This window comes from Bufo bufo, chromosome 3, assembly GCF_905171765.1.
Source record: "Bufo bufo chromosome 3, aBufBuf1.1, whole genome shotgun sequence".
Lineage (NCBI taxonomy): Eukaryota > Metazoa > Chordata > Amphibia > Anura > Bufonidae > Bufo > Bufo bufo.
In genome coordinates this window covers 264,043,078-264,058,016 of record NC_053391.1, presented here as the reverse complement: position 1 = coordinate 264,058,016, position 14,939 = coordinate 264,043,078, and the positions used below count along the sequence as shown (strand labels likewise).

The following is a 14,939-nucleotide window of genomic DNA, read 5'->3' as shown; positions in this document are numbered from 1 at the left end:
GAAGGTCAATCGAGAAAAGTCTTGCCTAACCCCCTCTCAAAATTGCGTATTTTTAGGGATGCAGCTAGGTTCTACGGCTCAGAAGACATTCCTTCCTCAGAAGAAAATAGTTTCAACAAAGGAACATGTTTGGATCCTTTCCGCCTCCTTCCGATGTTCCATCAGGAGGCGATGGCAGTATTGGGGCACCTGACGGCTACGATTCCCGCAGTGGCCGTTTGCTCAGATTCACACAAGATCGTTACAGTGGGATATCTTAAAGAAATGGAATGGGTCTTCCACAAACTCTAGAGGAAAATTTCATCTCTCCTCCAGAGCAAGGTATTCCCTCCTATGGTGGACATCCGAGAAGAATCTTTCGGCAGGGATGCCTGGGTCCTTCATAGAACCCTTACGGATAACAACAGACGCCAGTCCGTGGGGTTGGGGGACTCATTCAGAAGTGGGGAAATATTGGCAGGGAAGATGGGATTTAAGAACCCGAGCCTGCACATCAAATTAGCAGAGGAACTCAAGGCAGTAGAAAAGAGTTCTAAGGGTGGCAGTTCCAGATGTCTTGAACAAAAACTGGTCTTTTACTCGGACAATTCAACAACAGTGGCCTATATAATCACCAGGGCGGAACAAAAATACCATCCCTAATCTTCCCTCTGGCCAGGAAATTTTCCAAAATAAGCAGAAGACAGGAACCTGCTCCTATCTGCAAATACATCTAAAGGGAAAAGAGAACACGGTGGCCGACTTTTTAAGCCGAGTGGAACTCAGCCAGCAGAGTGGAGTCTGAACGGAGAAGTCTTTTCCCAATTGTCTTAAGGTTTGTGACCCCAACTATAGACCTCTTTGCTACCCCGGAAGAACAGGAAGACAGAGAGGTTCTTCTCCTTAAATCACTCAGAGAACCCCACGCCGTGGACAGTCTGGCCCAGGATTGGGAGCCTAGAACGCGGCTATGCCTTCCCACCTATTTCCCTAATTCCACAGGTACTGAAGAAAGTACGGAGGGAGGGAGCCTCTATAATCCTGGTAGCCCCAAAATGGCCCAAAAGGATCTGGTACTCCAACCCTGTTAAATCTAGCCAGAAGCCACCCTGGATGATTCCCTCCAAGAGGGACCTCCTTCTCCAGGGGGCCTGTAGGCCACCCCAAATCCGAGATTCTTCAATTGGCGGTGTGGAGTTTGACAGGGGCATCTGGTTGAGTAGAGGGCTTTCTAACAAGGTTTTTCCACCCTTTGTAGGCAGTAGGAAAGCTACAACAGCCAGGAAATATAATAGAGTGTGGAATATCTTTGCTTCCTTTCTAGGGTCTAGCCCTGATCCATTTAAACCTCCAGAAATACCTAAAGTTTTAGACTTCTTGCAGGCAGGTTAGACAAGGGACTCAAAGCCTCCACCCTAAAAGTACAGGTATCAGCCTTGAGCTATTTTTTCGACTATCAGTTAGCAATGCATCCTTGGGTCAAACGTTTTCTTTCTGCCGCGGCCAGAATCCATCCTTCTGTAAGGCTCTTTCCCCCCATTGGGATTTAAACAGGGTCTTGACAGCCCTAACCGATAAGCCATTTGAGCCCTTGTTAGAGATCCCAATTGACATCCTGTCCATTTAAAATGGCTTTTCTACTGGCAATCACCTCTGCTAGGAGGGTCTCGGAGATCCAGGCCTTCTCTGCACATCCACCATATACTGTCATCCAGGACAATCAAGTAGTAATTAGGCCCCTGCCTTCCTTCCTTCCCAAAGTTGTCTCGGATTTTCACAGGAGCCAGGACATTGTGTTGCCTTCCTTTTTTCCTAACCCCTCCAATAGCAGGGAAAAAAGTTTTCATTGCTTGGACGTTAAAAGATGCTTGTTAGTTTACCTGGATGTTACGTCTTCATGGAGGAAAGACGAGAACCTTCTTGTCCAGTTTTTAGGGGGAATAGGGGTTAAAAAAGCATCCTGCGGGGTTATTGCCAGATGGTGAAGAAGGCCATAACAAAGGCTTACATCTCCTTGGGTCTTTCCCCTCCTTCTGGGTTCGGGGCCCATTCTACTCGGGCAGTGTCTACTTCATGGGCTGAAAGAGCTGACGTGTCCTTAGCTCAGATTTGTAGGGCAGCTACATGGAGTTCCCCACATACCTTTCTCAAACATTATAGGTTGCAGCTCCATTCTGACGCCTCATTTGGGCAGAAGGTCCTGCAGGCTGAGGCCCCCCCCTAGACTCTACTTATAGTCTATCTCGCACTGGGTGCCGTCATGGGTGAGGGGAAAAAGACATTGCTTACCGGTAATCGTTTTTCTCGATACCCATGACGGCACCCGATAGTTCCCTCCCCATATATAGATACATATACAGATACATTTATAAAAATATATAAGGTATCAGTCAGGTCTATATGAAGTAATATAGATTTAAAAAAAAAAAAGGGTCCTTAATCCCTTATCACTTCTCTCCGGAGAACAATTTTTTCTTCCACTGGTGTTGGGTGGAGGTGTGTCCTTTTTATCTTCTCAGGTTTCCTGTCCTGATGGGAGGTCCTGAGTCGCACTGGGTGCCGTCATGGGTATCGAGAAAAATGATTACCGGTAAGCAATGTTGTTTTCCGTGTAATTTTTGGCAGCACTTGCACTGTATATACAATTTGAATCTACACGAAAGAATGTTTCCTAACAATTTTTTCCTCTAAAAAGGATTTTATTTTTTTGTCAGTCTGTGAAAGTGGTGTAATCCTCGGACAACATGGTTCCCAGCAGCGACATTCATGTCAAAGATGCATCCAGACACGGTCCCCCTTCTGTTCATGGTCGATTTCAGAGGTGTTTCCATCACTTTTAGACCTTTTCCTATGAACCAGGCACCCTCCCCTCATCCGAGCAGTGTGCCTGGTCGCCTCCCATTGACTTCCATTATACTCGGGTGCTCGGCAGAGCGCACGAATATCGCGATGTGTTCGGAACGAACACATGAACACTTTAGTGCTCACTCATCACTAGTTATAATGGAAAATAATAGTATTCTTTAATACAGAATGCTAAGTAAAATGTCCCTTGAGTGTTAAAAATGTTTTTAAAAAAAATGTACTCGCCTCATCCATTTGATCGTGCAGCTGATATTATCATCTTTCTTCTTCTTGCAGGACTTGCAAAAGGACCTGCACTGATGTCATCACGCTCACCACATGGTGAGCGCCATGACGTCAGTGCAAGTCCTTTTGTAGGTCCTGCAAGAAGAAAGACTAGAACTGCTGCACGATCAAGTGGATGAGGTGAGTAATTTTTTAAAGTTGGACATGCAGTACTTTTAGTCCGGCGGCCTTTCACCATGCACTGCCGTGCTGCGCCAGAGATCTGCCCCCATTATAGTCAATGGGGACGGAGCGGTGGTCCGGCGAAACAGCGGAAGGACGGATCCGACAGGGTGAACAGCCTGCCGGATCGGTCCTGCTGCAAGTGTGAAAGTACCCTTAGTTATATAGCTACTGAATGAGACAGAAGAAGGGATGCCTTTAACATATATATCTCCTTGAGAAGCCAATTTGATCCTAAAGGGTTAATTCAAACTGTAATCTAAACTCTGTGTCCTGTCACTTTTATCTTTCTGCTCCTGTCCCTTAATTTTATCACTGCTGCAACAAAAGCATCAGGGACAGCCTCAGTGTAACCTGTTCTAGAGTCTGAAAGCCTCAGTGTAACCTGTTCTAGAGTCTGACTCACGGTTCTTTTAACTCAAAGAATCGAATGAGTCTCTCAGTCGGATCTTTAGATTCTTTTAACCTGAGACTCATTCGATTCTTTCTAGACTCCCTCCGGTACTTGTGTCAGTGACCCAGAGCTTGCATTGCCTCAGCTCTGATTGGTTGGTGGGCGGGGAGGGGAGGGGCTGGCAGAAGCAGCTTCCACTCTTGGATCAGATTACACTCCTCCCGAGTCCCTCCCCTCCCTGCTGCCAGCGTCTCACTATCCAGGGCTGTGGAGTCGGAGTCGAGGAGTCGGGGGAAATTTTGGGTACCTGGAGTCGGCAAACAATGCACCGACTCCGAGTCCTACTAAATTTAGATTGGAATAAAAAAAAAAAAGCAAGTTTAAATGTCCCAATTCACAAAAAGTTATAATTAATGACTTCTCTACTGTAAGAATAAAGACCAATGCATGCAGTGCCTCACGTAACCGCAAAACGAACACGTTAAGTGACCGTGAAGAAGCATGCTTTTCATGTGCTTCACTATATGGCATGCAACGCACAATTAGGAGCTGCAATACTTATACTTTCCATAGTGTTGTGTTCTGCTTTTACAGGGAACGCAGCGTCCATGTGTAACCTAGCCTCTCACTGATAAGGGATTAAATAAATATGTTTTTTGCAGGACTAGAGAGTGAGACACTTGTATAAGTGAAGGGAATGGAGGGCCAATAGTTCAAGACTAAAGCTGTAAACCATTGGAAAAACTGCTGTCATTTAGCTAAGGCTATAAAAACTTGTAAACTCCGATTGTTAGCTTAAACTTTAAACACGACTATGGGATTCTCCTAGGAAAATCATGTTTTAGAATAAATGCCCCTTCCTGGATCCTCCCACTGCCCTATCTTCAGCAGCAGATAAGCACACAAAGGAGAAAGCAGCAGCCCAACTCCCTCTCTGCTAGAAGAGCTTAGAAGAACTTGGTGGAACAGCTTCTTGGATTCAACTGCATATTCGCATATTCATACAGAGGAGTCTGAGTCGGGCAGTCGGAGTCGGAGTCGAAAGTACATAAAACTGAGGAGTCTGAGTTGGAACATTTATCTACCGACTCCACAGCCCTGTCACTATCTGTGTGTGCTGTGACGGAGCTGACTCAGACTGAGGAGCTGTTTCAAACGGTGCTGCCTCCGGACAGAACGGCAGCTCCGCACCCATCGCCCAGGCACCTTTGAAAACGGGCCTGACTATACCCAAGCTCCAGGACTAAATTCCTGGTCGCCATGGCGACCTGGTGCCTGGGATTTGTCAAGCCCTGCTATAGTCAGTTTTTTTGCCCGCATTCCGGTGCCGATTCCGAGGGAGCCGCTGTGGCCGTGTTCAGGCGGCTTCCCTCTTGCTTCGGCGTCTTTGCCCGGCTTCCTGTTGGTGTCGGGGAGGCTTCAGCGCATGCGCGCGCCTCTGATGCAACAGGGCGGAGCGTAACCCGGAAGGAGGAAGAGCGCGTCTTTTAAAATATAAATGTGGCGGCGGGGGGAATCCAGCCAGCTGATGTAGCACACAGTGCTGTGCTGAAGAGGCTCTCTTTCCAGTGAGAATGTCTAAGCCAGCAGATGGACGCGCCGAACCCCTGAAACCCTCGAGGCCTGCCAGTCCGGTACCAGTCCTGAGGAGTGGGGATAAAGATCAGCGGTGAGGTGGATCTTTTTATTAATGGGGTGGTGTTTGTTTGGCTTGTTGTAGGTTGCAAAGACCCCCAAAAAAGCAGCTTCAAAGATGAAACATAAGGAGTGTGTGGGATGCAGAGTGGCCCTGGCATCCTCCTATTCTAAACCATTATGCACGCCGTGCATTGATAAATTGGTGGCGGAGGAATCTGAGTCTCTCCAAGAATATGAGGTCCTTAATAAGATCCGAGGTCAAGGCCTCCTTAAAGTCTTTGAATAAAGGCCGCCATAGGTCACCAGAGAAATCCCCGGAGGTTAGGGATTCTGATTCAGACCTCTCCGACATGGAGGAAAGAGAAGCTGGTCAGTTATTTTCTGACGACGCTACATCGTCAGAAAATGAGGAAGCAGGGAGTTCCTATTTTTCACCTGAGGACACCGCAAACCTTCTTAGAGCAGTCAGAGCGACAATGCAACTAGAGGATGTGAAACAGGCTAAGTCAACAGCAGATCTAGCTTTTCAGGGTTTAGGCCCCAGGAAGCATAGGGTTTTTACCATTCACAAAAACGTACAAGCATTAATTAGAAGGGAATGGAAAAATCCTGACAATTTTTTTTTTATCCCAAATTCAGTTAAAAGGAAATATCCCTTTGATGAGAAAGTAGCAGCTATTTGGGACAAGGCCCCTACAGTAGACGCCCCGGTGGCAAAGATCGTCAAGAAGTCTGCTCTACTGTTTGATGACTTCGGTAGCCTATCTGACCCTTTAGACAAAAAGGCAGATTTATATTTAAAGAAGGCGTGGGAATCGTCCTCTGCCTGAGACCTGCTGTCGCCAGGGCTGGTGCAAGGATTTTTGCCACCCTAGGCAAAAGCTAATTTTGCCGACCCCTTGACTCTGCCCATTGACCACACCCCTTTTCCCGCCCTTTTTCCCCGACCCTTTTTCTGCCACCTATTGCATGCAACATTTAACTATGGTCGTGTACCCTGTGCCAGTCTGACTATGGTAATGTATATATAATATCCAGCCATTGTCTGCCACCTAGTACCATCCCAGTGATGCCAATCACTCTGCGCTGTTCAGCAGGTTGGCACACCAAACACGAGCAGTGCCACCTATTCACTGCCAGGCGCCATTCAGCCACTGTCTGAAATCCTGTGCCACCAGGGCAACATAAAACAGTATGCTGCTTTGTGCCCTCTGCCAGTCTGGCACTGTCCTGCACCCTGTACCATTCATAGCCCTTTAGACAGCCTGTGCCACCTATTAGGCTCCATGTGCCACTGCTGGGCACCCTGTGCCAGTCAGAATCTATGGCCCCTAGTCAAGCAGCAGGTGTGCCCTGACCCCTGTACACAAGTGTGTGCCACCCTGCTGCCAGTCACTGTCCTGCAGCCTCTGACACCCTAGTGCAGGTTGTCAGAGTGCGGTTGCTAGGGGTGCTCACCAGGTTCTGCTCCTCGCTGTGCTCCAGGTCCACATTGCCTTGGCTCTTGCCAAGATCATGTGTCTTTGGCGCGTGATCCCGCGAGACCCACCTCTGGAGGTCACTGGTCTCGCGGGATTGCGCGCCCGAAGTCAGGGCCAGTGCAAGGATTTTTGTCAACAGAAGCAAATGTACATTTTGCCCCCCGATCATTTCACATTTCTGCCCCTCATGATTCATGTCCATTTCTTGCCCCCCCATGTGCTAATATCAGTGCCATCCTCTTGGAACTCACAACCTTTCACATCAGAGGCAAGGCATTTACCCTCACAGCTATGAGAGTTGTATAGACAGTTACTTTAAAAAAATAAATAAAAATATAAGACTTCTACTGTAGATAACTTTGATACTTAGTGTACATCCATACACATGACAGCTGCCCCAGTACACTGTGTATGGATGTAGCAGAGCTGGGTGTGTTGGGGCAGCTGACATGTGTATGGATGTACACTAGGTATCAAAGTTACCTACAGTAGAAGAGAGATATATATATATATATATATATATATATAGATATATATAGATATAGATATATATATATATATATATATATATGTTATTGTTATTAATATTTTTTTTTAAGAAACTGGTAATACAGCTTGTGAGGGTAAATGTCTTGCCTCTGATGTGAAAGGTCGTTAGTTCGAATCCCAGGAGAAACTTTTCTGAAAGGAACAGAAGGAGATTATGTCAGGTGGATGACAAGAAGGGGCGGGGCGCAGGCGGCGGCTGGCACCCCCAGGCAGAGTGCGCTCTACGCGGTTGCCAACTGTGCTTATGGGTGACGCCGGCCCTGCAAGGGGGCATACCTTATGAAATATAGAAAATGATGCAGAATATGAACAAAGGCTATATTATTAAATGCCATATACTCATCTTACAGTATATAGGTCAACAGTAACCAGAAAGTGACCAACCCCTTTCATGATTATCAGGACTGCTTCCTCACAGCAGGATTTCCGCTTGCTGCAAGGAACCATCCTCTGAGAGAGATAGAAGTATAGAATATATAGACGGTTGAGTGCTTATTTAAAGGACTGGTGCAAAAGACAAACAGGAAGAGCAATTTATGGCAACAGGCCTTACTGATAGTGGAAAGGGTATATTGTTTTGGCTCTCACCATGCAACAGATTAGCTACCCTTTGGAGGATCTACACCCCACTGTGGGAAATGTAGTACATATTGTGATTGTGCATATGAGTTAGGAGTTAATATGAGTTAGTCATCTTGCAGCTTGCTACTTCATATTGAGCCTTGGAAGAATTGTTTATGGGGGTGTTTCCGTAACGCACCCGGACATTTTCTTGCAACGCCCGTCTGAAAGAGGCCTTAGAGTGGTTTCAGATCTTCTACTTAAATTACAGGATGTTCTGTCTAGCCGAGACATTGCCTGGGACATATTTTCCTTTAGGCTTGCCCCTCTCTCCCAAAAGGCTTGTAATCAGGTATTGCTTCAGTAGTGCTTTCATAAGGGAGAAATGTGATGGTAGGAATTACACTTGCTGGTAATTGCAGTTATAGCAGTAAATCATTAGCATCTCTCCTGGTGTAGTAATCTGGAAGACACTGGAGGATTGTGGTGTCAGGGGATATTTAACCAGTTTCCTGTCCCAAGAAGGTGAAGGCAATCTTAAGTAGTGCTGTCATGAGGGACTCATGGAAATTCCTACTTTCATATTCTTAGTAACTTTTTATTTTCTTTTTTTCAGATGGTGATGGAGTTTTCGGACAGCATGTTGACTCTTGGCAAACAACAGATAGACAACCTGCAACTTAAAAATTTTTCACAGGTATTGTGTGAATTAGATTTCATATTTTGAGGTTTCTACTAAACAAATTTAGCAAGCATGGCTTGTTACTGTCATAGGTAAAAGGGGTGATCAGCATTGCAAATAAAGTCAATACTGACTTTCGGGCCAAGGGTATTCAGGTATTTCTGAAACTGCACAGTTTGTAACCTGTTCGCATGCTGTTGCGGTGAAAGTGTATTATGAGTGGACAAATGGCACCATTGCGAATAAGCGACATGGAAACTGCGGACACCAAGCTTAGTTGATGTACAAGGTGAACATGCACTAAGAAGGTGCTCAAGGGCAGAGTGGAAGGTATGTAAATGAGCTCTTAAAGTGTAACTTTCATTTCCTAGTTTATTAGAGCTAGGCATATATACCAGAGTTAGTCTGTCAATGACTTCCAAAAGATCTGTCATTACCTTTATAATAACAGCTTTCATTAATGTCTCCTGTCCATTTCCACTGGTCCCTTTAAACAAGGGGCTTTGATAAGGCTACAAATAGGAATCGCATACAATAAGCTATGTTGAGTAAAAATTTAAAACACTTGTCCAGATGGGCACTCACCCAGTTGCTTATTCATCAAGGTAAGGAATCGTGTAAGTCTACTTTCACACTTGCGGTAGCAGGTTCCAGCAGGCTGTTCCGGTGGGAGAACAGACTGCTGGATCTGTGTTAACGCTAGCCCACAGTGCCGCCCGAAGTCTTCTCCGGCTCTGTTCACAATAATGGGGCAGGGCAGAGGTCTGGCCGCAGCACGGCAAACAAGCCAAGAAGTGGCCAGACAAAAAACGCAGCATTCTGTAATTTTTGTCCGTCCGCCTCTCTGCTTGTTTGTCGTGCTGTTGTTTATTATTGGGGTCTACTTCATCAAGGGTTCATAAGTCAGAGCTTCAATACGTCATACTTGTTTTGACCTGTGGATCCACAGGTGCCATGGTCCTTTCTGGCTGCTAAAAGTAAAGATGCGTGAAGTAAGCTTTCCCTTTGCAGAGCACCCTCCCTGAGAAGAGCGAACTCACTTAGTAGCCTTAGGTTTCCCTATTCTAAAGACCATATACGAGCCAGACTTCATTCTTTGCCCAGGTGCGTTTCTGCTTGTATACAAACCAGCATAATCAGTGGGCTACCTCAAAAAATTATCATAAGGGTAATTTGTACATTAAAGGGCTTCTCCAGGAATTAACAAAGTGAAATTACTTGATTGCTTTATTATAACTAGATTCCCAATTACCTTTCATTAGTCATAATGGATCGTTTGTTTAGGGAGAAATAAAATGGCCGCCAACCTATTAGTTCACACAAAGCCTGTCCTAATCACACTGTCACGACTGTGACTGATCCAGACAGGTCTGGGAGGAGAAGGTCGCAGCGACTTGCTACTCGCGATAGCTTGTGAGTTTGCTCCGTGGTTCAGGGTATATCATCCGGGTTTTGCCTTGTGAACCTTTTTGTCCTGACTGGGAGTTTGTAGGCATCCTTCTCAGGTGAGTCCTGTCTGCCACTCCCAGCTACTATATTAGTTTCAGTTTCACTTGCAGTCATTGCCAGATATAGTTCTTACTTCCAGTGCTATTCTGACCTTTGAAGGAGATCGTTTGACACTGTTGCTGTGGAGCTCTTGTCCGGCGTGGACTGTCGTGTTTGGGATTGCCTTCTCTGCTCGTGACTGGATAAGTCTATCTCTGCTATAGATTGTTTGTTTGTTTGTTTGTTTGTTTGTTTGTTGCTGTCTTCCCCTGTTGTTCTCCTAGACGTGAGTGATGGTGACTAGTGCTCCCATCGGCCTTTCCCCAGTCTAGTCTTGTTAGGGTGACTGAGGGTTTAGGCATCCTGCTCGCCGCACGGGTTCACACCCCGTTTAGGGTATCAGGGCAGACAGGTGCCAGCTTAGGGTTAGTCAGGGGTGGCCATTCTATTTCCCATCCGTAGATAAGGGTCCCCCTTACCCTCCGTCTGGTGCGACACGACTGCTGCTGGGATAGCACACAGGACAAGTTAATTCAGAACTCTGAGCCAAAGATCTGCCTTATCCTGTTTTTCCTACTTGCAAGGGTTTAGAATTCTGAATACAGATGATAAAATCTTAAAATTTAATCTCTGTGGGAATGGTGTTCATGAGGAGACATGTACAAAGATGGACAAGACAGACTGTGGTAATGGAGACTGCATACAAGTGCTGCTGCTCATTATCCACATCCCTACCCTCCTCTCTGTACATCATGTCTCCTATTAAACTGAATTCTTGTCCATAATCCCTGACAAGTAAAGCAGAGAGGAGAATGAGGCGGCTATTTAGCTCACTGCGTTAAAGTAACATGTGCTGGTGTGTGATTAGGACAGATTTTTTGTGTACTGAAGGACAGCAGCCATTTTATTTCCCCTGATTACTCCCCAGACAAAACAAGCTATTATAACTAATGAAAGGTATTTGAGAATATATTTATAATAAAGTAATTCATTCCTGGAGAACCCTTTTAATCAGCAAGGTCTGCTGTGTGATGGCTATCGGTTTCCCACGGTCGAGAGCAGCGCTATTAATACAGAAGGTAAATGGGGAGCTTTAAATCTACTTTAGGTAATTATACTGCAAAAAATTGGATTTTTGTACTTGGCGTAAAATACCTCTCGTTCAATTCTTTGGGAGACACCGCACCATGGGTATATACCCAGCTACCACTAGGAGGTGACACTAGATATCAAAAAGGTTGGCTCCGCCCAGGTGGCTATACCCTCTCCACAGCCACTAGGCTGATCATTTTGTACCAATAGCAGTAGTAGAGAGAAACAAAAGCTAAGAACCAACATGTTCTGTATCGGGGATTGAAACTAAAACAGCAGCCCGGTGACAGAAATTAAAACAAGTACAAAAAATCCAATTTTCTCGTTAATCTCATTGAGGGACATAGCACCATGGGACGTCCCAAAGCAGTCCCCGAGGGTGGGAAAGAAATCTCATCAAAAAGTTGGACGCACAGGTGTAAAAATAAAGTGCTAGAGGATAGGGAGCAGGGCAGGATGTCCTGCACTAGGAGCAAGAACTGAACAAGTGCGCACTAGAGAGCCCGAGTAAGGATGCTGTAGAACCAGGGCTCTCCATAAAGAAGCAAGAGAGCAGCACAGCAACGTCTGTTGGTAAAGACCTAGCGCTCTGCATATAGAATGTCAAACCTTATCTTTTATATAAAATATAAATACAAACCGGGTTCCAAAAAAGTTGGGACACTATACAAATCATGAATAAAAACTGAATGCAATGATGTGGAGGTGCCAACTTTTAATATTTTATTCAGAATAGAACATAAATCACGGAACAAAAGTTTAAACTGAGAAAATGTACCATTTTAAGGGAAAAATATGTTGAATCAGAATTTCATGGTGTCAACAAATCCCAAAAAAAGTTGGGACAAGGCCATTTTCACCACTGTGTGGCATCTCCCCTTCTTACAACACTCAACAGATGTCTGGGGACCGAGGAGACCAGTTTCTCAAGTTTAGAAATAGGAATGCTCTCCCATTCTTGTCTAATACAGGCCTCTAACTGTTCAATCGTCTTGGGCCTTCTTTGTTGCACCTTCCTCTTTATGATGCGCCAAATGTTCTCTACAGGTGAAAGATCTGGACTGCAGACTGGCCATTTCAGTACCCGGATCCTTCTCCTACGCAGCCATGATGTTGTGATTGATGCAGAATGTGGTCTGGCATTATCTTGTTGAAAAATGCAGAGTCTTCCCTGAACGAGATGACGTCTGGATGGGAGATGTTGTTCTAGAACCTGAATATATTTTTCTGCATTGATGGTGCCTTTCCAGACATGCAAGCTGCCCATGCCACACGCACTCATGCAACCCCATACCATCAGAGATGCAGGCTTCTGAACTGAGCGTTGATAACTTGGTTTGTCCTTGTCCTCTTTGGTCCGGATGACATGTCGTCCCAGATTTCCAAAAAGAACTTTGAATCGTGACTCGTCTGACCACAGAACAGTCTTCCATTTTGCCACACTCCATTTTAAATGATCCCTGGCCCAGTGAAAACGCCTGAGCTTGTGGATCTTGCTTAGAAATGGCTTCTTCTTTGCACTGTAGAGTTTCAGCTGGCAACGGCGGATGGCACGGTGGATTGTGTTCACTGACAATGGTTTCTGGAAGTATTCCTGAGCCCATTCTGTGATTTCCTTTACAGTAGCATTCCTGTTTGTGGTGCAGTGTCGTTAAGGGCCCGGAGATCACGGGCATCCAGTATGGTTTTACGGCCTTGACCCTTACGCACAGATTGTTCCAGATTCTCTGAATCTGCGGATGATGTTATGCACAGTTGATGATGATAGATGCAAAGTCTTTGCTATTTTTCGCTGGGTAACACCTTTCTGATATTGCTCCACTATCTTTCTGCGCTACATTGTGGGAATTGGTGATCCTCTACCCATCTTGGCTTCTGAGAGACACTGCCACTCTGAGAAGCTCTTTTTATACCCAATCATGTTGCCAATTGACCTAATTAGTGTTAATTGGTCTTCCAGCTCTTCGTTATGCTCAAATTTTCTTTTTCCACTTCACCACCATGACGGCCCAGAGAGATTGACCCCTGACGTCTGTAGGGGCAGGAACAGAGAGAGGTTTAAAATGACCCCTCCCACCACCATTCACCAGTGTGTTCCTGCCCCTATAGCGGCCAGGACAGAGAAAAGTCCTCTCTGGCTTTCAGGGAGGTGAAGTGGACCTCGTTTTATTATTTTTAAGTACCTGGGTGACCGCATCGGTAGTGTTTCTTGCCTCCCTTGTGGGTCCTTTTCACCCAGAGATGCGTCCCCTGCTCTCCGGCGGACTTTGTTCTTAAGCTGACAGGGAGACGCCAGGGTCACGCTCCCTGTTGTGGGAAGCCTGCCCTGAGCTGCCGCTGAGTCGCCTGCCTCCTGGGAGGTAGCCAACCGGAAAGACGCTCTGCGCTGTCGCGCGCGTCTGACGTCACTTCCGGGCCGCCGGACGGAACCCGGAAGTAGACGGAGCTCCTATAAAAAATTTTAAAAGAAGGCATGGTCTGGTTCAAGACCCCGGCAGTACATATTCAGACCGACGCCAGCCTAAAAGGGTGGGGTGCAAAAATCTACTGCGATCTCTACCAGGGAGACTGGCCTCTGAAAATTGCAGCTCAGTCCTCCAACTACAGGGAGCTCAGGGCAGTTTGGGAAACAATACGAGCAGCCGCTCCAAAACTAAGGAACCAACATATAAAGGTCTATTCAGACAATGTAACGACCGTGTCCTACCTCAAGCATCAGGGGGGCACACGGTCTCAAAAACTGGAAGGTCTGTCCAGAAAAATCTTCCTCTGGGGGGAAAAAAAATGTAAAATCAATATCGGCAGTTCATTTAAAAGGAAGCCTAAACTGTGCGGCGGACTTCCTCAGCAGGACTACCATAGACCAGGGAGAGTGGTCCTTAAACATCGAGATCTTCAATCTGATTGTCCAGAGATGGGGCCTTCCAGTGGTAGATCTCTTTGCTACAAGGATAAACACAAAGGTATCAACCTTTTGCTCCCTAAACCCAAGGGACAGGCCCCTAGCGATCGACGCCTTCTCCCTGCACTGGGACTGGGACCTTGCATATGCCTTCCCCCCGTTCCCATTAATCCCAAGGGTTCTACAAAAAATCATCAGGGACAGAGCCAGAGTTATCCTGGTCTCCCCGTACTGGCCCAAGAGAAGCTGGTTCTCGATTCTAACCAAGCTCTCCCCACAGGAAGCATTTATTCTCCCAGCGAGAGAGGATATCCTGATCCAGGGGCCGGTTCTCCATCCTCATCCGGAAATCTTCAAACTCTCGGCCTGGATCCTGAGTCCAACCTCCTGAGACAGAGAGGTCTCTCTAAGGGTGTTATATCTACCTTGAAGGCCAGCAGAAAAAAGGTGACTAACGCCATTTATTTTAAGATCTGGAAAAGATTCTGCACCTGGTCAGGCGACGAGGCCCCAGACCAAATATACAGAAAATTCTGGATTTCCTTCAAAAGGGACTAGAGTTAGGGTTAAGTCCTTCCACCCTGAGAGTCCAGGTCTCAGCGCTTAGTGCCTATTTCGATTCCGAATTAGCCAGCCATAGATGGATCCAAAGATTCCTGAGGTCCGCAGCCAGACTAAGACAATCTCTCAGATCAAAGGTGCCTACCTGGGACTTAAACATTGTCCTTAGAGGACTCACAGGTCCACCCTACGAACCCGTGGACGCATGTTCCTTGAAGAATCTTTCTCAGAAGGTGGCTTTTCTTATAGCCATAACATCGGCAAAAAGACTGAGTGAGATCCAGGCATTGTCAATAAGAC

The 14,939-nt window shown here is 46.2% G+C and overlaps 1 protein-coding gene across 2 annotated transcripts in view; it reads left to right on the top strand.

The window, feature by feature from the left end:
• The window catches only part of GGNBP2 (gametogenetin binding protein 2), a 350,746-nt gene that overhangs the window by 48,417 nt on the left and 287,390 nt on the right, over positions 1–14,939 (top strand). For both annotated transcript variants that reach the window (XM_040424123.1, XM_040424122.1), the window contains exon 2: positions 8,531–8,611. In XM_040424123.1, the coding sequence (XP_040280057.1) occupies positions 8,531–8,611 (81 nt within the window). The remainder of the gene's footprint in view (positions 1–8,530; positions 8,612–14,939) is intronic.